The 20978-nt window shown below is 41.2% G+C and overlaps 1 protein-coding gene across 1 annotated transcript; it reads right to left on the bottom strand.

Annotated features, from left to right (window-relative positions):
• Positions 1 to 957: 957 nt before the first annotated feature.
• Positions 958 to 19380, bottom strand: ACSL5 (acyl-CoA synthetase long chain family member 5). The gene is made up of 21 exons (XM_009476047.2): positions 19243 to 19380; positions 13210 to 13395; positions 12554 to 12662; positions 11825 to 11889; positions 11641 to 11742; positions 11209 to 11308; positions 9809 to 9987; positions 9084 to 9116; positions 8806 to 8857; positions 8300 to 8373; positions 7763 to 7840; positions 6701 to 6835; positions 6083 to 6217; positions 5913 to 6008; positions 5295 to 5367; positions 4275 to 4363; positions 4080 to 4196; positions 3481 to 3624; positions 2802 to 2903; positions 2346 to 2417; positions 958 to 1914 (listed from the first exon to the last, which is right to left on the bottom strand). Exons 2-21 carry the CDS (start codon positions 13363 to 13365, stop codon positions 1774 to 1776), a joined length of 2052 nt encoding a protein of 683 aa, XP_009474322.1. The 5' UTR covers positions 13366 to 13395; positions 19243 to 19380; the 3' UTR covers positions 958 to 1773.
• Positions 19381 to 20978: the final 1598 nt, after the last annotated feature.

Below are 20978 nucleotides of genomic sequence, written 5' to 3'. Positions count from 1 at the left end.
ATTTCTTCTTCCCTCTGGTTCCTTTTTTTCTCCCCAGTCTCCCCTGGGGAAAAGATTAAGCCATCAGTAACTTTTAAGTCACGTTGCTTTAAGGAAGCATGGGAAAGATGAGCAGCATAGTTACATGCACTTTCCGAGTCTTAGAAACCTTTATAACCTCAGTTTATGACAAGCACAATAAGTGACACAACAGTTACCTGAAAACCTCAAGGTCTTTGGGCCTAGACTAGAAAGAGGATTGGGTCGGTTATTTTTACTAGTCAAAGCTAGAGATGCCTCGCAGCAAGGGGTGGGTCTTTCTCAACTCTTTCTCTCAATCTACTGGTTGTTTTCATTTTGTGATATCTGACCAAGAACATTAAATGCAGAGAGGAATGGACACCAGCTGTAAGAATCTGGCACAGACAAGGAGAATTGATATAGGAGAGCTACGTGTACTCCTCCCCCATGTTACATCCATGTTAGCACTGCATTGCCTTTTGGACTGATACAGTAAACTACTACAGGGACAGGGAGGAACTGTCAGCAGAGACAGCAAGCACTGATGGAAGACATGTTTCTAAAGATAGAGACAGTACTATCTTGCCTGAATAGTTTTCTAAAGAAGCAGCTTTAGCCCCAGAGAATGATATCTAATGCCTTACTTCATGTGATAGGCTGAGCTGGAAGAATGATTTTATGCAAGACATTATTAAGACTTCGGCACATATTGCCTTACTACGAGAAAAGGAAAGTTGAGTAGAGGAGACAACATCTGGTCTGGCACCATCTTACTGCCTCATGGCTTGAGCTGTGGCTGAGCAGCGACAGCATAAGAAACAAGTTAGCTTTCTGCAGCAGTTGTGTTCTAGCTGCAGCTATCTATAACTAGGCAGCAGTAAACCCTGCAGCTGACAATCTGGTTGCAGCAGAGAAACAAGTCACTCACACAGGCTTTGGTTTGATTGTGCAGTTACAATTTATTGCATCTTATATCCTTAGGAATGACAGCTAAAGTTTTCCACTTACTTATCAGGCTTAAATTCCTAAGTGTAGAGGCTTTATAACTGCCATTCCCTTTGAGAACGTGCAAAAACTGATCCAGTGCCTCCCATACTAGAGTATAAACTGTGTTTGCTGTAGACACATGCACTTTATAAACCAGTTGATGCCAGACTACTCATTTTCATTAAAAACATCCTATACGTTGTGGTCCAGGGCTAGGAACAGGAAATTCACTTCTGTAATTGCTGAACAGATGGTAGCTCCAATTCATATTGTGAGAGCTTGAGTTGAGACAGGTTATAGCATCCTTAGTGGAGACTGAAGTGTTATTTTGCTGCACTTGGTTTTTGAGCTATCTCCCCCTCGCCCAAAACATGCAACTGCATGACAGAGTTCAGTCTGATTGCAGATCAATCCACAAAATGTAGCAATATGGAGTTCATAGTTGGAGCAGGAAAACAGGATTTGCTTTTGACAGCAAGAAGTGCAGACAGCTGCCTTGTAAAGGCTGAGGCTCTTGAGTGTTTTTGTGCTTCATTCACAGTCCAAGGAAGATGAAAGTTCTGGCTTTGCCTAGACAGCTGATGCTTAGTCCTGCAAGATGCGAACACTGCCAGTTGTCAGTTATACTATAGCCAACTTCAGCTGAAAGTCATTTTTCTCAGGATACCAGAAACAATATATTTATGTTCTCCTTGCTCCCCTCCACTCATGCGTGTGTTCTCCATAGGTCATGTAGTGTCACAGACTTGTTTGGATACTCCATGCAGTTTAATTTACATTAACCACTTATTCCTGCCTACTTGAATAGAGGTCCTCAATCTGCTTCTGGAAGAATTTAACAAGCTCTGCTCGCTTTGCCTTCAGTGTTGGTGTCAAGAGTCCATTTTCTACAGAGAACATCTCTGTGTGGATGTACAGGTCTTTAACCTATTAAAAGAAAATAATTTAGCACATGACAATTACTTACACAATTACTTAGAGGACAAACAACAGTTCTTCCCAGCTTCCTTGAGCTCAGTGCAAGAGCTCAGTCTCAGGAGCTCCAGTAACTAAACTGTTTTTTGATGCAAATCAAACTCCTTCTGGCTGACACAGCAAGAGGATAGGCTGGAACTACAGTACAGCTCCTGCAGCCTGTGGCCATTTCATGGCAATTGCTGCTATTGCCCTGTATAGCCACCTGTCTCTTGGTCAAAAGACAGGCAGCCAGTCATTGTTTCACTGCCTACTTCAATCAGTTGTCTTGGGCAGCTGTCTTAGGTCCCATCCTGGCACAGTCAGTAAAAGGAATGCAGACTTCCCAGCCATTGCATTAGTAACACAGGTCCTTGTGACAAGCAGGATTTGGAAGTACTCACTTGTTCAAAAGATTTAAGACCAGTCTCCTTCCCCAGTCTGACCATATCTTCTAAAATAGCTTTCTTCACTGCCTAGAAGAAAGAGAGCAGGAATAGAGTAGGTAAAGCTGCTATTTTGTGATTGCAACTCAGGAACATACCCATTGCCCAGTCAGTGAAAACTGAGGTTGGCAAGAATATGTGTACATATTTCAGTATTTAAGATTTCTCATATTAAGGCCACTACAAGGTTGTGTCTTCTTCCCATTGGAAAAGAAGCAGTGATAGCCCTTGAAACATCAAGGGACACCTATACTTAGTTCCAGTTTTTACTTTAAGGCTGCTTGCATGATTCTCCCAGCATTAAGGGAGTTAAATTTGCAAGAAAGGTGGGTAAAAATGAAGTCAAAGCAATGCAAGACTGGACTTCAGAATTAAATTCTACCTATAACCCACTAAAAAGGTAAAGCCACTCACTGGATTTTTGCACATATCTTCATAGGAACCTTTTATTCCCAGTTTTGCTGCAAATCCTGGAAGCGTTTCAGGATCAGGAACCACTATACCTATTAGAAAAGACTGAAAACAAGTGGAAGTAGTCATGTTTAGACCAAGATAAGGCATCTGAAATAACTTTGATTGTCTATGTGAACTTGATTGTGGACAGTATCTCTATACTAAGCCACATCTCCATCTCCATCTATTTCCAGAATTTGGAAGGTAGCTACAAGGACTTTCAAGTCACTTATCTGAGTTCTGACAGCAGTTCAGAGAGCAGTTTGTCCATTGTGTGCGCTAAACACTCCAGCAATTACTTTTGGCTGGTTTACAGATTTGCTCTGCTAGCATAGGTGACACCTCTGTGGCAAAGGAATGGAGAAAGCGTACAGAGCTGGCCTGACATACAAGTCCCATACAAGTATGTAATTAACCTTTACCAAACTTGCAACTTCATTCCAAGATCTCCTTTTCTTTGGTGTCAAGAGGGAAGGCTATAGACAGCCTAAAAATTCTGAAAGGATATTCCTATAAACATGGCACTCTTGGGAACAGATCTTGTTCAAGGATGCTTGTATATGCATCCGCTTGTGTCCTGATCTTCCAGAACTCATTGCGGGAGGAACCTTGCAGGATGCTCGCTCCTAACATCACTTACCCTCAGGCTTTCCCCATGTACAAAGACCTGGGCTACAGGAGCACTTCTGATATAGACATTTTCTATCTTCTCTGGAGCAATGTATTCTCCTTGTGCAAGTTTAAATATATTCTTCTTCCTGTCAATGATCTTCAGTGTTCCATTCTAGAAGTCAAAGATAGAGGCCATTAGTTTCAAGTATCTGCCTTGCTTCTATAAGAAGCAGAAGATAATGGGTTTGGCTTTGTTGCATGAAAGGCACATGCTAGTCTGGAACTGGTCTTTGCTCTCTACAGAGAGAAAGGGCACTTTGTCTAATTTCTTCAGTTAGCTCAGGACATGATTAGACAGCTCCTTTATTCTCCTCTGACAGAAAGCAAGACACCTTGTTGTTCTTCGTTGTGGAAGTGACATAGTCTTAACTACTGGCCTAGCAGGTGTTATTTGAGATCTTGTAACCTAACTGATCTTTGGAGCTTTGCCTGGAGTTACTTGGTGAATGATAACAAAATACCATGTAAGGCTTTAATCCTAGAATTCACTTCACTAGCTTTTCAGATTACTGTAAAATAGCTAAGAATTCACATTCAAAGGATGGTTTGTATCAAGCAATTACTCACTGGCAACCATTTCCCTATGTCTCCCGTGTGGAGCCAGCCATCTTTATCAATTGCTTCTGCTGTCTTCTCAGGGTCTTTCAGGTAACCTTTGAACACATTTGGTCCCTTAATGCAGACCTATAGCAGGCACAGAACATTGTCAGTCACCAAGTCTTACGTTTCAGTATTTCCTGACACACAGGAGATGGTACCTACCTCTCCTTCATTGTTAGAAGAGAAGTAGTTCATTTCTTCCACATCATCTAGTTTTATGATATTACAAGCCAGAGGAGCTCCAACATGGCCTAAGAGGGAAGAAAAAAAAATTAAAAAAAAAAAAATTAAAAATGGACAGTTGTGTTTTGGGGATTCTGCTAGCAGTTGGCCCTATTTGATCTAAAGCTAGAAAAGACTAGGTCTTGAAGTGAGATGGGAGAACTCAGGTGTCCCCTAAATATGAAAGACTTCAGTGACAGTAGATACGAAATGGCTCTTTGTTCACTGCTTTAGCAAGAACCAATACTGTTTAAAGGAAACTAACACCAAATGTTCAAGAAAGTTATTGTAATGCATTTTCAGACAGTTAATGCAGGATAAGTAGCAGCTGTGTCTCAATGCTTAGAGCCATTTATTGGCATAATCAACCACACCAACCATGTACCACACTTGCCTCCACAGAATTCCCTCATAGACCCTGATATTCATTTGCATTTCATCCTCATTATGCTCTGCAGTTACTGTGTTCTCAAAGATGGTGACTTGAGCTTGAATTTAGAATACCCAATATTAAAAACACCCTTGCTAAAATGAAAGGTAAATCTTCAAGGTCAGATAGTCCTTCAGGAAAATAGTCAAGTATCATGTCTGATATTTTAGTCATAATTCTTTGAGTAAAACAAGTTATTTGGGAGCTAAAGCTAGTTTCTTAAAGCCATTAGGGAAGTCCTTATCCAGTTTGCTCAGCTCTGTACAGACACTCCTTTCCTGTACACTGGGACAGGGTCTAAGCTGACCTATGTCACTTTACACAAGAGATCTTCACCTACCTGAGTCAAGGTAGGTGAAGGTATTTTGGTACCTATTAAGCATACAGGTGACTGTTGCTACCAAGAATCACTTTGAGCTTAAGTACCCAGGATTTAACTTTCATTGAACTAAAAGAAGTAGAGCACCTGTGCTTGAGTGCCACTTTCTGTTGACAGCTGTGGGAGAGTTTCCGAGTCTTGGCTACCATACCTGTTGTCCAGTCTCCAGGCATTGAGAAAGTGCATCCAGCTGAGCATTCAGTCTGGCCATAAGCTTCAAAGATCTGTGGGAGAAAGGATGAATATTCTTTGAACATCAAGTCCTTGGTGTGAAAGAGCTCAGTTTCAACTATGCCTGTGCTTAAGTCGTCTTCTTAGGAAGGAAGTCAAGACAATCTTAGCCTTTAAGACTTATTGGTCTTATTGGTGTAACCAGATGTTCTTCAAGTTCACCTATCCAAACCTTGCTTTGGTCACCTCATTCTCTGAACTCCGTTCTCAAATGTATTGCATTGGGAGCTCACTGACAGTCAGGATAAGCCACAAAGGTCAGAGGCAGCTGCCTGACTTTGAGTGCTGCATGTTCCTATTTCTGCTGCTTTATTCCTCTTCCCAGAGCCTACAGGATAGTTTTTTTGTAGTGTAGTTTGAAGCCAGCCCTGCAGAATTTTGTTCCTGTTACAGTTAACTCAGATCAAGCAGCCTGTAAATACTGAAGACTGACAGCAGTCTCCCCAGGAACAAGCTGGGCTGGACCACCACTGTATCATTGGTCACTTATGGGGGCTTAATCAAACAGGTCTTACTTTAAGAAAAAAACTCAGCTTACCTGACAGCCCAATGCTGCTCTAAGAAATGTCAGGACAGAGGGAGATATAGGGGCTGCACCTGTTACCATTATACGCATTCTTCCACCCATGGTTTCCTACAAGTGAAATAGAAGCCATCAGATCCTCCAATACTGCATTGCTCAGCTTGCTTACACTTGGAATAACTTACCTGAACTTTTTTGAAGATTAGCTGATCCCAAATGCTGTCATTTCGAATTATGCCCTGTTTTATTTCAGCCATCTTCATAATCACCGCGAAGTTTAACAGGCAACGTTTCACTGGGCTCTTTGCACTACTTTGTATCTGCAAGGAAAAGTATTGGTGACTCTTGGGTTTAACTCACATCTGTACGTCCAGTTCTTGCTTTGTTAGGAGGCACCACATCTTACTTTGATGTTCTAGGGTCTGTCTTCACTACTGCCATGGTCTAGGAGATGAACCAAGGGGCAATACTAATTTGTGTTACTGCTGACATACTTCAGCCATAGCTTTGAGGGACAGGGGTCCTTCTAGCTTTGCACTTGCTTCATTTGCATTCCAAAAGTAAACAAACTTTTTGTCTCTGAACAGCAACAGACTTAGCCCAGTCATGACTGGATACACTGCTCTTATACTCCAGGTCCCAGGACTCTTTCCATCTCCTCAGAAAGGATTTTAAAGAATTCTTCCTGCTAAGGACTAATTAACTAGTGGTGACGTTATCATGCATTCAATGTTAATTTAAACTTGTATGCTTGCTTAGATATATGAACACGACGATAATTTAGCTAAAAATTGCTCACATACCTTGTCATATACTCTGTTGAGCAGTCTTGGTACAACTGGAAATAGCGTTGGCTTCAAGGCTTTCATGTCATCTGTTAGCAACTTGATGTCTCCTTGGAAGAAGCCTACTTTTGCTCCACAGCTGTAGACCACAGTCTAAAAATTGACCAGACTAAGCTGAGTGAAGGATAATTCTTAGCTTCATTAGCCATAATTATTTGTCTATGGAAAGCAGCATGATTTCCAGTGCCCAGTGGTAGGAAAGTTCTTGTGTGAATAGGTTTTGAGGAAATACAGAAGGCTATCATGCCTTTTACTATTATTTGATTGATAGAAGCTCAGATGCATAGATTAAGTTCTGGCATGCAACTTTGATTTGTAGTCCACGAGCACCACAAAACAAAGTTTCATGTTATGGTTGAATACAATTAATATGAGCTTCACCACATTTGTAACAGCTGTTCTATTTTGATATCTTTTGAGATACCTAAAAATTTAAATACAAGGCAATAGAAGAATTTAACATCTTGACACGGAATAGGACAAGACACATTCTCCTTTAAATACTGGGTGGAGAATTGAGGTTAAGAGACTGTTCTGGAGACCATTACATGTAGAATAGTTAGAACCTGCCACAAGGTTGCTAATGTTCCCTGTAGGAAGCGTTCCTTACACAACATGCTGGAGGAAGGGCATTAATTGGAAGACTAGAACTTCAGTTTAGGAAACAGATATGCAGGATGACACAGCCCAGCAGAGTAAACAGCGGAGAACATACCACTGCTTACCTCCAAGCAGTAAATCTACTGGTCTTAAACTGCTTCCTCGTCACGTATTAGGTTTCACTGTGTTTGACTAAAGTCTTGATGCTGTTGATTTCCCTTGCTTCATTTAAGAACAAAGCTTCATTTAATGAAGACAGTAGTCATATCTTGGAGAAGTAACTAGGCATTATTTAGTCAGTTCAGAGGTTTTATTTTAGGTAGGTGGTCTTAACCAGGCTTCTAACAAGTGTTACTGTCTGAACTAGTTCATACATCCAAGATCTACAGAAGCTTAGTAGCATGCACACAGTCTACTTACCTGTACAACTCTCTCAAACATGTGAGCCAAGGGAAGATAGGATATGGTGATATCTGAACTTGTACACTCAACTGTGTTCTAGAGGGGAAAGAAATAGAAGTAGGTTAGCACTCCCTATGCCTGCTTGAGTTACTCTTCAGGAGAAAGCAAATAACGTTTGGATCAATTTGAGTACTTTGAAATAGACACTTCAAATGACGGAAGCAACTCAGGCTGATCCATCACCTCTTCAAAATTTGCAGCTCTAACTCAGCCATACTAGATCAAGATTAGTTTTATGTTTTGGCAAGACTTGAAATAGGGTAGTTTAGTACTCTTGGCATTTAGGACTGACTCATTCCAGAATAACTTCTATGTAGAAGCTCTTGTTTAAGGTTAAACCAAGTTTCTTGCAATACTATTGTCCCATTGAAATATGGGCACTTAGGAAAGCATGAGTTTGCTGGGAGTGAACAGTTTGCAGAAAATGCCCACATTAAAGCTAGTTTCATGACTGAGTGACATATAGCCTAGAGATCACCATTAGCAGTAGCTTACCTCTGTGCTTCTAAGGAAGGCAGCAGCATTTGCAACAACATTTTGATGTGTCAGCATGGCTCCTTTAGGGTTACCTTTGGAGAGATTGAGCAAAGTCAGCTGTGGCTCTGACTGCTTCCGCTGTCAGTTTCCCATGTCTTGTTTGGCTCAGTTTGAACTATCTTGGTATTAGGCTCAGTCATAGCATGCATTGTCTTAAGAGATCACAAATATGCCTCATCTTGAGCACTTTCAGCTATGGATATTATATAAAGGAAATGTCTACTGAAACAGCAGAGTAATTAGGAGCAGCACAGATAATGCTGAAACAAGATGTTTCTCTAGCCCCTGTGGATCAGAATACAGACAGAGTTAAACAACAAATCTCTTTAACATTAAGACTCTATATTTTTCATAGGGTCAGACAACATGAATTTGGCAATTCTTCCCCCCAGCGCCAAGAAGCTTTGTCTTAGTGTACTTGACTTGTAGTTTTAGTGGGGAGGCATCACTATATATTATCTTACCTGTGGTTCCACTTGTAAAACATACGATGCAAAGATCTTCAGGCTTAGGAGGCTAGAGGGAAAAAGCACATAAAGGTCAAGAGAGTAAGGATTATGATGTTGCTTATCAGTATTTACATACACTTCCTAAAGTGGGATGAACCAGGAATTCTGTGTAGAAACAGCAAGACAAGATACAAAAATAATCCTGCCAGCCTCCTCTTCTACTAGCAGCATGGCAAGTGGTCTTTTCAGAGACTAGTTTTGCAAGTTTATAACTGTTCCACAGAGATACTTACAACTGGTTCTCTGATGTTGTTTCTTCCCAGCTCCTGTGTTAGAGAGAAAACGGAGCTTAACAATTGCAACAGAAAGACATGCAACAACAGTAGATGAATAGGTAATTGCATTTCAAATGCAACACTTGTTTTTACTTTGCCTCTCATTCAGAGAGACGTGTTGGTCTTCCTGAATTTAATACACACAACTTGGAAAAACTGACTCCTGGGGTTGTGGAAAGCATGAATTTGAGTGTGTAGAAAGTGATCAGAACTATTTAAGGAATTTGGAAGTCCTGAGTGGAGATATTTCATTTTGTTTGATGTAGGCCACATCTCTTATACTTTACATTTATGCATCATATCTGGAAGATTAAGCCTAGTATTGGGATGTCAAAGCAGCCAGTAATTTGCACTTACAGTTTCAATTAGACTCAACTGCCAGCTTAGAAGCCTGAGAAATCCTGTTACAACTGCACCATGAATTAAGCTAAGGAAGTCTTCAGGTTAACGTATACTGACTGTCTACAACACATGGACACAACTTTAGTCAATGGTTTGAACTCTGCAAGTCCATTTGGCTAAATATATCAAGTTTCAAAATGACTGTTCATCAAGATCTCAGGTACAGGTGTGATAACTGGATAATGCTTACATTAAAGTGTCATTACTGCCAGAGAAGGTCCAGATGTCTAGCTGGCAAGGTATTTCTCTGCAAGATCAAGCAGAAGCCTTTAGTCACCTACCTCAACCTCCTGCAGTGCTAGAATTTCAACTCCCACTTTAGCTCCTCTGTCCTTGAGCTCCTTATCAAAGAGATCCATCAGAATTATAGTCTTCAGACATGGGGTCTTTTCTTGCTCACAGTTCTCAAGCAAGACCTGTGCCTTCTCGGGCTTGTCACAGATCACTACACTTATGTCAGCTACAGAAAAGAAATTACATTTCAGAAGTCTGTTTAGAATACATGAGGTTAGTGAGTGACAGCTCAGTAGCACATACATTTAGAGCATAGCATTGGTTTGTTCCAAAGCCATTTGCATTTGTTCATATGGATTCAGTGGCTGGCTTACAGTGCTAAGAAGGTTCCTCCGACCATGGCCAACTGATTGGGCAAACTTGAGATTCTAGCTGTACAAAGTAAGGGCAAATGCTGAGGAATTGAAGACAAATATCTTCAATCACAGTCAAGACAGGCATTTAAACTTTTGATATTGCCATAAAAATTCAGAATTGTCCTCAGGTTTAGCCATCTTCCTTAAATCTTAAGAAATTTAGACCTGTTTGAAAGAGGTAGTTAAAATTCTTGAGTTAATGCCTCAGCTTCCCTGCATGTGCAAGAGAGTTTTATGTAATTACAAAAGCATTTCCCATTAAATGAGGCAGAGGAATTGGATTTGCCTGAACATGCCAGTTCCTCATTAGTCTAGTAAGTCACAGCTGTGTCGTTTCAAGGCAAGACCTGTTTGCAAGGTTCACCAGCATAACTGTTGAAGTGATTTTGCATGGCAAATCCTGTTTATGGGTTGGATCTCAGATTGTTGTGACAGCAGTGGATATTTTTTTCCCCCCATATCTTCCCTAAGATGGGGGGAAGAAAGTTTGAAGATTTATTCAGGCTTCCTCAACAGTTTCTTCCATGACAGCATGCTAGTCGTTGCTTCTGTAGAACAACAGGCCCTAACCAGATAGATTAAACAGATTTAGGCATATCTTTACCCCTCCCTCCTCCACTCTTTACATCCTACAACTTTAAATCAGAAACACACATCTAGTCTAATTTGCATGCAAGCCTGTCTGCATTGTCTGATATTGTTTGGCAGTGTGGGAGTTCAAGATTGCAAAACCTCAAATAGCAAATAGTTCAGCGCTCTTGATTGCAGGATGGTCCACAGGATCTAGCAAGTCTTCAGTGACTTGCACTCAAGACATTAGGAGACATAGGGAGCCCACTGGCTTCTTCTAGGCATTGAACCATGTCCCCTGCAAAGCAGCTTCATTTACAGAAATTAAGTGTCTATAAAAGTGTAAGAGCAGTAAGGTTAAAGCTACTCTGATTTTTGCATCAAATTCCTTTGAACTTCAGCCTTCTCAAAACAAAGCTTCTTAAAGAAATCATTATGAAATAGTGGAATTCAATATTTACCTTTGTTAACAATATATACAATGGCCTCTGGCCCCAGAGTGTCATAGAGTGGAACAGCAACCATTGAGTAAGTGTAGCAGGCATACTCTGAAATAATCCACTGAAGAGAGAAAACAGTACAGCTAAGGAAAACTAGCAGCTCGCAAGGCAGGATTATCTATAGATTTCATACAGCTTGACTAGCCCATGCACACGTTGGTAGTGGGGGTTGTGTAAGGAGCACGTCTGTGAGATTCTTAGAGTAGCAAGGGTTCAAGATCACTGTATTACATGTCTGGCATGGTATGTGCTCAGTCGGTAATAAGGGAACTGGGAAGAGAAAAGCCAGTTGTGATTGTTCCTCATGTGGCCTCAAGCTATTTAAACACAGACCCTCCTCTCTCCCCAAGATGTCAGAATATTCTGGGAAAGAATATTCAATTTTTTGCTTACCTCTGGCCTATTCTGAGCAAAAATGCCAATAAACTGGTTTGATGATGGTTTGCATCCTTTTTGCAGAAGCCCTGATCCCAGGTATTGAGCTCTGTCCAAAACCTGTAAGATAGTTTTCCCCCACTTTAGTGTTACAAACAAGACAGTATCCCAAATTAAATCATCTGTCATGTGCAATACTCACCTGTTTATATGTCAGCCACTGATAAGGCTGGTTGGGTTTTCTGTAGCCTAAACAGCTGCCATTTCCTAATGGAAGAGTTCAGAAAAGCAATTGTAAAGCTCAGTACTGAAGTTACATAGCACTTGAATGCAACACTTTAAGTAGGAAATATTTTCAGTCAGACATCAAGCTAACTGCATGGAGTATGGAAGTGCACAGTGTCCATAGTTAAGCACTCTGCCCAAACCAAGACTGTAGGACTGTTGGCTTTATCCTTACAAGCAATACTTCCAAGATCTGGTGATATTTTCCCATTACACAGCCCATGTGAGATTGAAATAGCTTGCAAGCTATCACATATTTCCATGCATGGGACCCCTGAACTCACATGTGCACAAATTCATACCTGTTGTAAGCAGGCAGTAATTTTACACTAAAACCCACATCATAAGACAAAGCAGAGGTGTTTCCCCCCAGCTCCCTCTGATGCTTAGTATCTGCTGACTCTTCACTGAACTCTACCATCTTAAGCGTCTGATGTTTGTTCCTGCCCAGTCTGCCAACTAAGACTACTTCTAAATCAGTGGGGGAAAAAAATGGTCACTTGTCACTCCACCCCACAGAGGGCTAGGAAAGCTTTTGCTAGCCTGAATTATTACTGCAGACAAGAGGTAAGGCAAGGCAAAAGAGCTTGGAATAATTTTATTTACTTGTGATAGGCAAGTACTAACTAGCAGATGCAAAGCTTACCAGAAACATGCAGTCCTCTCTGGAAAACTTCATACAAGGTTTTACCATCTTCAAAGTAATACGAAAGCAGGTTATTATCTGTCAAGAGTGCACTTCTTCTGGCTCCTCCCTAGGAACAGAGCACAGTTATGAAACAGAGCAGAACAGATGCCATGTCATTTGTTCCTCAGCCATTCTCCCAGCCATCCCCTTTAAAGCATTTCAATAGCATTGCATTGTTAGGGAAGTCTCATTTTCCTTCCTGATTTTCATCTATTCAGTCATTAGTCACATGCAGAGGAATTTTCTAGATGGCTTAGATTAATATTCAATTACAGGTTATTAGAGAGACCTTGACAAAGATTGAGTGCTACCACTTGCCTAGTTACATGAAGTCTACCACCAGCCTCAAAGTATTTAAAATACCAAAAAAAGTCAGTGACAGCCAAGGCCATCTGATAAAAAGCCCACCTAACCCTGTTGGCAAGAGCTGCTGTTTCTTACTCCTAGTGTCTTAAGACTTCCCTTCTCCCCACCATACTTTTGAGTTGTACACCTGGGAGAGAAGGCTGTGTATATCAGACAGGAGAGTTTCCACTGATACCCAGAATAAGAATGGATCAGTATTCAGATTAAGCTCAAAAACAGTCCATGCCCACAAGCAGAGTAAGTATTACCTCAATTCCTGTTGACTGCTTGTTCAAGTCAACAGGAGGCAAAACAGGTTTTGGCCTGCTTATCACCCACAGGAAGATGCCAGCTCCAAATACAATAAGACTAATCAATGCTGGTGTTGGGAGCGGTGAGAACAAGACTTGAAGTATCCAGATCATTGTGCTGGATCAGTGGAGCCAGAGTTGAACCTGAAACAAACAGGAGGTTTAACAGACATGAGTTAGAAGCACTCACTAACTATGAGCCATGGTTACTTAAGTAGTTTGTTAAGCAATACTACAAATCATTTCAGCGGTTTGCCCCTAAAGAGTCCTCGTACAATAATGAAGCATGCTTATGCAATGCTTTAAGCCTCTTAAGAGATCAAGTCACCTGTCCCCATAAATCCTAATCCATGCTGCATCCACCTCCGCAAAAAGCTGAAGCCTGATGAAGTCAGACAAGGAACAGATGTCAATTCTTTCTGTTCAAGAGTAAAAATCTGCCTGGGGAAAACCAGTATATAATTTCCCAAATTAAGTATAACCAAAAAATGCCTACAGTTCAGTGATGTGCGTAGTGGAAGTAAGAAAACTCCTCAATATTATAGCTGTCCAATAGGAGGGGGTATTGCTAAAATAGCAGGGGTATTGCTAAATTACATGTTCGTTACACCTGCATATATAAGTCTGCAGGACAAGCAGTATCTTCATGATCAGCTGCTCTTACTAGAAAGCAGGGTTTGTGCTGGGGAAGTAATTCAGTATAGTGAAAGTGTGTTCAGCATGAGATACAGCACAAGTCAAAACTGTGAAAGTTACTTTCCACTAAAAGTGATGACCTGGAAGTCAATGTGTGCAATAGAAGCCTAGCTGGGAAATACAGAAGCAGCTCTGCTGCTTGCGTCCTCCAGAGTCTCTTCCTTCAAGGGCAGGGAAGCTGAGAATGCAGGATTTCTTATAAGAGACAGAGAGACATCTACCTCAGCCTCCTCCCTTAGAAACAAGTACTTTAATCTCTAAAATGTTCTGATATGTTTAAGACTGAATGGCCAAGACAAATCTAGTACAGGTGACTGCTTTTTGTCTGAACCAACTCAGATCTCACCAACTTATCTTTGCTAGTATCTAAATAGCTATGCAGGACATGACACATCACACTTTGCAAGATTAATAATCACACCCTTTCAAATTCCTTCATACAGAATCAAGGGAACCCGGTCAGTAGATAGTATGTCAGCTAGCAACTAACTAAATCCCTGTACAAGAAGAATACCAGGCATTCTGGAGCAATGGGCTCCAGTTACCCTTTAAGTCCAAGAAAGCTGAAGGTATTTTTCAAACAGTTAGTAAATTCAGCCAGGCCCCTAAGTCAGAATTTGGGTCTCTGGGCCCAGACTGACCAGAGTTAGCTCATCCATATCTGGTTTATGATTTTGTAGTTTTCATTTTCCAGTTGCTGTGTTAATCAGCAATCCTAGTGTGTTCTCTGGTGAGAGAAGGCGTGCTTTGCCCGCTCAGCATCTGGATAAGAAAGGGTACCTCAGAGGCTTGTCATCAAGTCCAAGCTGCCAAAAGCATGCCACCTACATATCTGAAAAGTACTAACTCCCTAGACCTCTTTCCTACTCTAAGCCTTAGTTACAATGTGCCCTTCAAACTCCTGACCTTGGTTTCATGTGTCGAGAGTCCAAAAAACCAATTGTGCTAGAGCAAGAAAAGCAGGAACTGCCCTTGGCACTCTGCGCTGACTGACAGTTCAGTCACTGGGCATATCAAACCTAGGATGCAAAAACCTGCTCTTTCTGCAGCACAGGATCACGCATCTCCACACCCTTCCTTTGGGCCTTTATCAACTGAGCCTGGAGAAAAAAAAAATCCCCTGAAAGCAGGTCTGCTGATCAAGTCTACATTCAGGGCAAAGCCACTTAACGGTTTAGGTTCTAGCACTGCTCTGTTTGGGAGACTGAAGATGATTAATAAAGTGAGTTTGGCAATCAGCTGCTCTTCATGATTTATACATTTGGCCTTGTAACCCATTACTGGAGCCGTTAGTAAACAGCATCTGGTTTATGGTGTGAGTCAGCCACTTCCTCTTCAGTTAACATGAACAAGTCACTTTTTTATAGCATGAGCATGGAGGCAGCTTGGTAGAGGCATCTCCACTCTACGACATGAAGAGGAGTTGGACATACAAACTTTATTCCTTTAACTCAGAGCCCACTACTAGATCCAAGTGACAGAGCAAATCACATTTGCACCATTCGTACGTTGGAAGCTTAGCTTGTTAGAAGAAGTTGGCAAAACTAGACCTTGGCACATCTATTCTCACATCTTTTTAGAGGGATACCAGAGTACTCATGTTCCCCTGAATTTTGATTAATAACAATCAGTTTGGGCTATTTTCCAGTCTTTTTCCATCCCCAGATGGGCCAAAAGGAGTTTGCACTCAATGCATTTCAGATGACTCTTCCCTGGATGTGAAATTTTTCAATCAATCAGCAGTAAGAGAATAGAGCTATATGGAGGCAACTGAAGAGCCCACATGCCTGTACAGGTGTACCAGTTTTAATGGCTGAAGTGTGCTCTCATGGGTTCATTTTGACAGTAATTTTAAGACAATTTCCTAGAAACCAGGAAGGATTGGTTGCCTTTAGAGTATCATGCTAGAGGTAATAAACAGAATTGAGCATCATGTCTATAGCACCAAGTTGTCCACTATAACTTATTAACACTGCCTAATCAGACAGATCAGTGCAGTTGTCACAAGTAGCTACTGTCTGTTACATAGATTTATTTGACAGAAAATTAACAGAGGACACTTGTCTGACCTTTTTGTGGTAAGGATCAGAGAACCCACTAACCCCAAATGCTCCATGCAGCAGTAGATAAGTCACTGAAAATCTTTCCATGAGGGTATTCTCATCTCCTCACTGCCTCACATGCAAGGCAGTTCGTGCCAAGACATCTAGGAAGACTGAACATCAGGCCCTGAAAGATAATGATGAGCAGAGAACTCAAAGTCCAGAGAGAACACCTGCTCAAGTTGAGAAAAGCCTGAAGATGATTAAATGCAGCAAAGCTTTTGCCTTCAGATTCTGAATTGATTCTGCAAATCTCCCACATAGAAAGAAAAAGAAACCAGACAGTAGTGTAATCCCAGTGTAACCTGACCAGCATCCCTATAGCTAGTCAAGGATGATTTTCAGTTATAAGCCAAACGCATTTTTAATTTAAAGAAAGACCAGTTGCCAAGTTTATCTCTAAAGCCTGGGAAGTATTGCATGCTCATTTGCTTCTAGTTTTTTTGGTTTTTTAAGTAATCGTCTTCATTAGCCCACTTACAGCACTGAATGAGACTATGCATGTGAGAGTCAAAACCTAACATCCTTTAAAGCTACAGAAGTTAGTGTCATGTCAAAAAAGCACAGATAGCTAGATCTTGTTTCCAATACACAAAAAAATACTTTTCATATCTGAAAGACTATTTTCAATTCCCCTACTTTATGAATAGAACAGTGACAGCGTTTTGCTTTTACTTTCCAAGCATGTTTCCTCAGATGGGCTTTAGTCACTCCTATCAAAGTACATAGGGTATGTTACTCAAGCTGTGGCAAGAGACTGTCAGCAAATTTGTCTCAATTCCCAGCATTAAGACAGTTGTTTCCTATGCCTAGAGCTTCTACTGTAACTACTTGTCAAATCCAAGTTGCTGCTAGTTAATCACCTCTGGTATCCTCCAAAAGCCACTTAACCCTGCTGCCCTCAAAGCAGAAGAGCCAGCAGAGAGGACAGGAGTCTGTACCTGACAGAGTTTTCTGTCCATGGGAAGAGAACAGCTCTACCCTAGATCTGTCCTATGCAGCAACTACAACCAGAGCTTAACCCCCAAATCCAAATGCCCTGTGCATACATAATACCTCATCTATAGCAACTGAGTGAAAACTCATCTCAGTGCAGCATGAGACAAAGCCAGGGCATTTTTGACGGACACCAGCTTCCACTGCAGGGCCAGTCTGAGCAGCAGCTGCCTTCTTAAGCGTGCGGCGGGCAGGGGTGGAATGCTTGAAACCCCTGAGTGTCGAAGAGCTCAGCTCCCAGGGGTCAGAAAGATACAAAATGCACAGGATGTCTCCAACCACCCACTAGTCCTCTTGTGCAATAAGATGCTAGACAGTTAAAGTGTACTTAGGTTGCCTGCCCTGATCAATGGTCAGGGATAAGATGCACTAGGTGCTGGAGTGCAAAGGCTTAGTTTTTATCAATCAGAAGAGATTACAGGGATACCATGTACAGCTTTGAGTTCAGGAGTACGTGTTCTCATTTCTACTGTGCCCTCTCCCTCACCTCTACAGCAAGTCCTTCACTAGCTAGAAGGAATGAAACAGTTATTCTTTATTCTCTTCAAGTCAGGAGATTCTCCCGACTGGGAAGCGACTGAGCTTTGTGCCTCCAAGCACGTAAGTATGAAAAAAGAAATCAGTGTCATCTCCATCACAGTAGTTCTTTACAGGCAGCAAAGCAACCTCTGCTGCTCGCACAATTTCAGAAGCAATGGTCATGCACTGCCTGGGAGAATGTTTTCTAGAATTATATTCTTTGTCTCAAGGTTGCGTAAGAAACAGCGTGCATATGCTTTTGAGGCGATCATGAGAACTTGTTGATCAGCATTAGTCAGGTAACATTGACTCCTTCCAAGCAGGAAGAGTAGAGTACAACCAACTACACTGGGGTCACTAGTTAGTTAGTTAAACTCCAGTAGTTCACTCCTTACATTTGCTTAGACAGTGCAGCCCTTGCCTGGTGTCCTGCAGATGTGAGCCGCTGTGCCAGTTCTTACTCCTTGGAAGCACTATATCCCATCTTGCTGCAGCAAGGAGAAGTCTTGTGTTCTGCAGGGTTTAGGAACATCTAACTTTTAGCATCCAGAGAGAAGCTAAAGTGCAACAGCTCAGCACTGACTGCTGAAAAGAGCCACATAAAAACCACAAAGCAAAATCCACAGTAACTTGCATTAAGCCTGAGATGATACACTTTCGTTAGGCTTTGCTTTCAGACTGCCTCTTATGAAAGAGAGAGCCAAACAGTTCAAGTACGCTTTGATCTCGGCTGAGAAACACTCTGCTAAGGGGTGGGAAAGAATGAGGCCTCAGTAAGTTACTTTCAGGAAGTATAGTGCTCTGTGGTTTCAGACTGCATGTTACAGGCTATTTCTGGGCCTTGCTCATGAAACCTATTGAACTTAGGCTTTCAGTATATTTAAATAGAAAGAATTTATAAAGAATTTTACTATGTCTGATATTACTGTACCTCCATGAGGAGGGCAATGACACCATGACACTGCTTAGTACTAAAAGTAGTTTTAGCAGATGAATTGACAAGCCAAGCTTTCATATATTTTTATATCAGGTTTTCTCCGTGAAAACTGCCTACTCAGAAAGAGAGAACATGTTCAACTAGCCCTCAGAAGTTTTGAAAAATTTAAAAAATAGTATAATGGTTTCTGTTACTGTTATCCTATTAGAGAATACAGGATCGCATTCTTGCAAAACATACATACATCAACATTGTATTAATAGGAAATTATCTCTAGACACACAACAAGCATGGTTTAAACAGCTAGAACAGCTTAACCTTAAAATTCACATAGAACTCCTAAGAGAGCTAGAATATCATCTTTAAGCACCTTACATAGCCACACAGAAAAAAGGTAGCACTAAAAACTTCTAGGTACTAATGTCTTTTATCACTACATATTATTATAGCACTTCCATTATGAAGAGCAAAGAGCAAACATATATCTGAACTTAACCCAGCCTAAGGTTAACATCTGATAGCACACTACCAGAGATTTCCTAGCAGGCTCCTGAAAAACTCATTATCTTGAACCCTGCAGCTAATCACTGCACTTGCACATAGGTTATAGTCAAAGGCCACATAAGTAACAACAAGCAAGCCCATTAGCAATAAAACAAATAAAAGTAGAATTTCATTACTTATACAGAAAATATTTCAGAGCAAGTACAGAGGTGAGAACCAGTGATCAAAACCACCTACCATTTTGAAGATAGGGTGGGAAACCAACCTATTTTCCTTAAGTAAAAGGGAGCCTTACCAGCACAGTAGCAAACCAACGCCAATTAGATAACACTCATGTTAAAAACTACAGCTAGTTCCCTCTCCCCCGATTTAAATATATCAGCAAGCAGAAAAGCATACTGGGAAGGGAGCTTGTAAATGGGAGGAACTTGCATGGGGGAACTGAAGTGGTTAGAAAAAAAAAAAAACACTGAGGAAGTTGTTGAGTTTTTTGTTTGTTGATGAAAAGAGCTTGAAGTTTACACATTTCTGAAGAGCGATGTGAAAAGTAGACCAAAACCTCTTGAAATTATATTTATTGTTTCTTATTTATAATCTATTTGCTATTATTTTCTCTGTGTATAAAGCTGTACTCCCAACAACAGCCATTTTCTCCCTATAGCTGTGTGTACATTAACCTGAGCAGAGCTTTGTAGCCTGTAATACCAGCAAAATGCTTTGAGCACAGTATTTCTCAGGTACTGCTGTAACATACTTGCCGGTGGGCTGGATCCCCATTTTTGCTGCTGGTTTTGGTTTATTTGGTTTTTGTGGGTTTTGTTTTGTTTTTCTTCCCCAGAAGCTACCTAGTTCTTTCTGCTGTGGTATACACTTACATACGTGCAATTATTTGCGCAAGGTAACAGTGAATCACGTTTCAAATTTCAGTTTTGTTTCCTGCTATGACAGGGATTTTCTTTATGGTTTTACAGTTGCATTTCTTCATTTAAAAGTTTATAGCTGCTGCATTTTCCTGTTTTCTCTCTGATGCTTGTCTAATGTAACTGGAATTTTGCAGCAGGTTTGGAGGGGTGGGAAGACAGTAGCTTCACTTGTCTCTCTTCTTTAGTGCTTTGACCTCAGATCTTGGAGTTGTTTTTCCACTTAACAGTTTGCCCATCTGAAAGTTTTTGTATGCTGTATGATTTCAGAATAATCTGCTTAGCTAGACTAACTATAGCTGGGATGGAATAACATAGCATGTACTTGCATCTAGAATACAACCTGTCCTGGACCTTGGCTTGCTAAAACACATAGCCTCTACTAATTGCAATTATGTTTTTATTGCTGCTGTAAACTTTATGCCATTCAGGTAAAGCTAACTTACACTGCAATTTTGGCATTATTTAGCAATGCGAATATACTTTTAGGGAAGCTGAGGCTTAATTCACTGATTTTGCTGTAAGTTTTACATGAAGATGAAAAAGAAATAGCTCATTCTGCATGAAACTCCTCTGCCTTTTGCTTTGCCTACCCAGACTTGTTCCCGTGGCATTTAAGTGAAGCTGAGAGCTTCAGCTTTAATAGTGCCAGTCAGGGTGCACTTGTGCTTGCAGAAAGAAGGGAAAGGCGGCCAGGCGCCTGGCCCAGCCAGATCCATTATCACCTTCTTTGAGTGCCTCTCTGAGGATTTTCCCCCTTCAGATATCTAGCCTCGGGCTGTTATTTTTCCAGGAGGAAGAGAAAAAGCAGTGAATTTGCCCTGCCTCTGATCAGGGTAGCAATGCTGTGTATCTCAGATGCATTGACTTTGGCTGCGGGTGTGAGAGAGCATGCCCGCAGCACCGTCCTACCTGGCCTGCCAGAAGCCCAGCGTGTGATGTGGAGGTCCCTGAGCTGGTAAGGTTACACTGCATTGCCTGGGCTCAGTGGGTCTCACAGCTCCAACGTAAACTGGATTAAGGGGTGCAGACAGAAAAGCCTTGGGTAGGTAG

The sequence above is a fragment of the Nipponia nippon genome, unplaced genomic scaffold (assembly GCF_047370975.1).
Source record: "Nipponia nippon isolate SJK-2023a ecotype South Korea unplaced genomic scaffold, ASM4737097v1 scaffold_3, whole genome shotgun sequence".
In the NCBI taxonomy this organism is placed as follows: domain Eukaryota; kingdom Metazoa; phylum Chordata; class Aves; order Pelecaniformes; family Threskiornithidae; genus Nipponia; species Nipponia nippon.
This window is presented reverse-complemented; position numbering and strand designations above follow the sequence as displayed.

Excerpts from the sequence above, each read along its gene's own strand:
- ACSL5 (XM_009476047.2), bottom strand. The coding sequence starts at position 13,365 with ATGATCTGGATACTTCAAGTCTTGTTCTCACCGCTCCCAACACCAGCA. Across the intron at positions 6,836-7,762 it reads TGTTTGAGAGAGTTGTACAG|ACTGTGGTCTACAGCTGTGG; the intron begins GTAAGTAGACTG and ends GTCAATTTTTAG. Across the intron at positions 4,197-4,274 it reads CTTCTAACAATGAAGGAGAG|GTCTGCATTAAGGGACCAAA; the intron begins GTAGGTACCATC and ends TGCCTGCTATAG.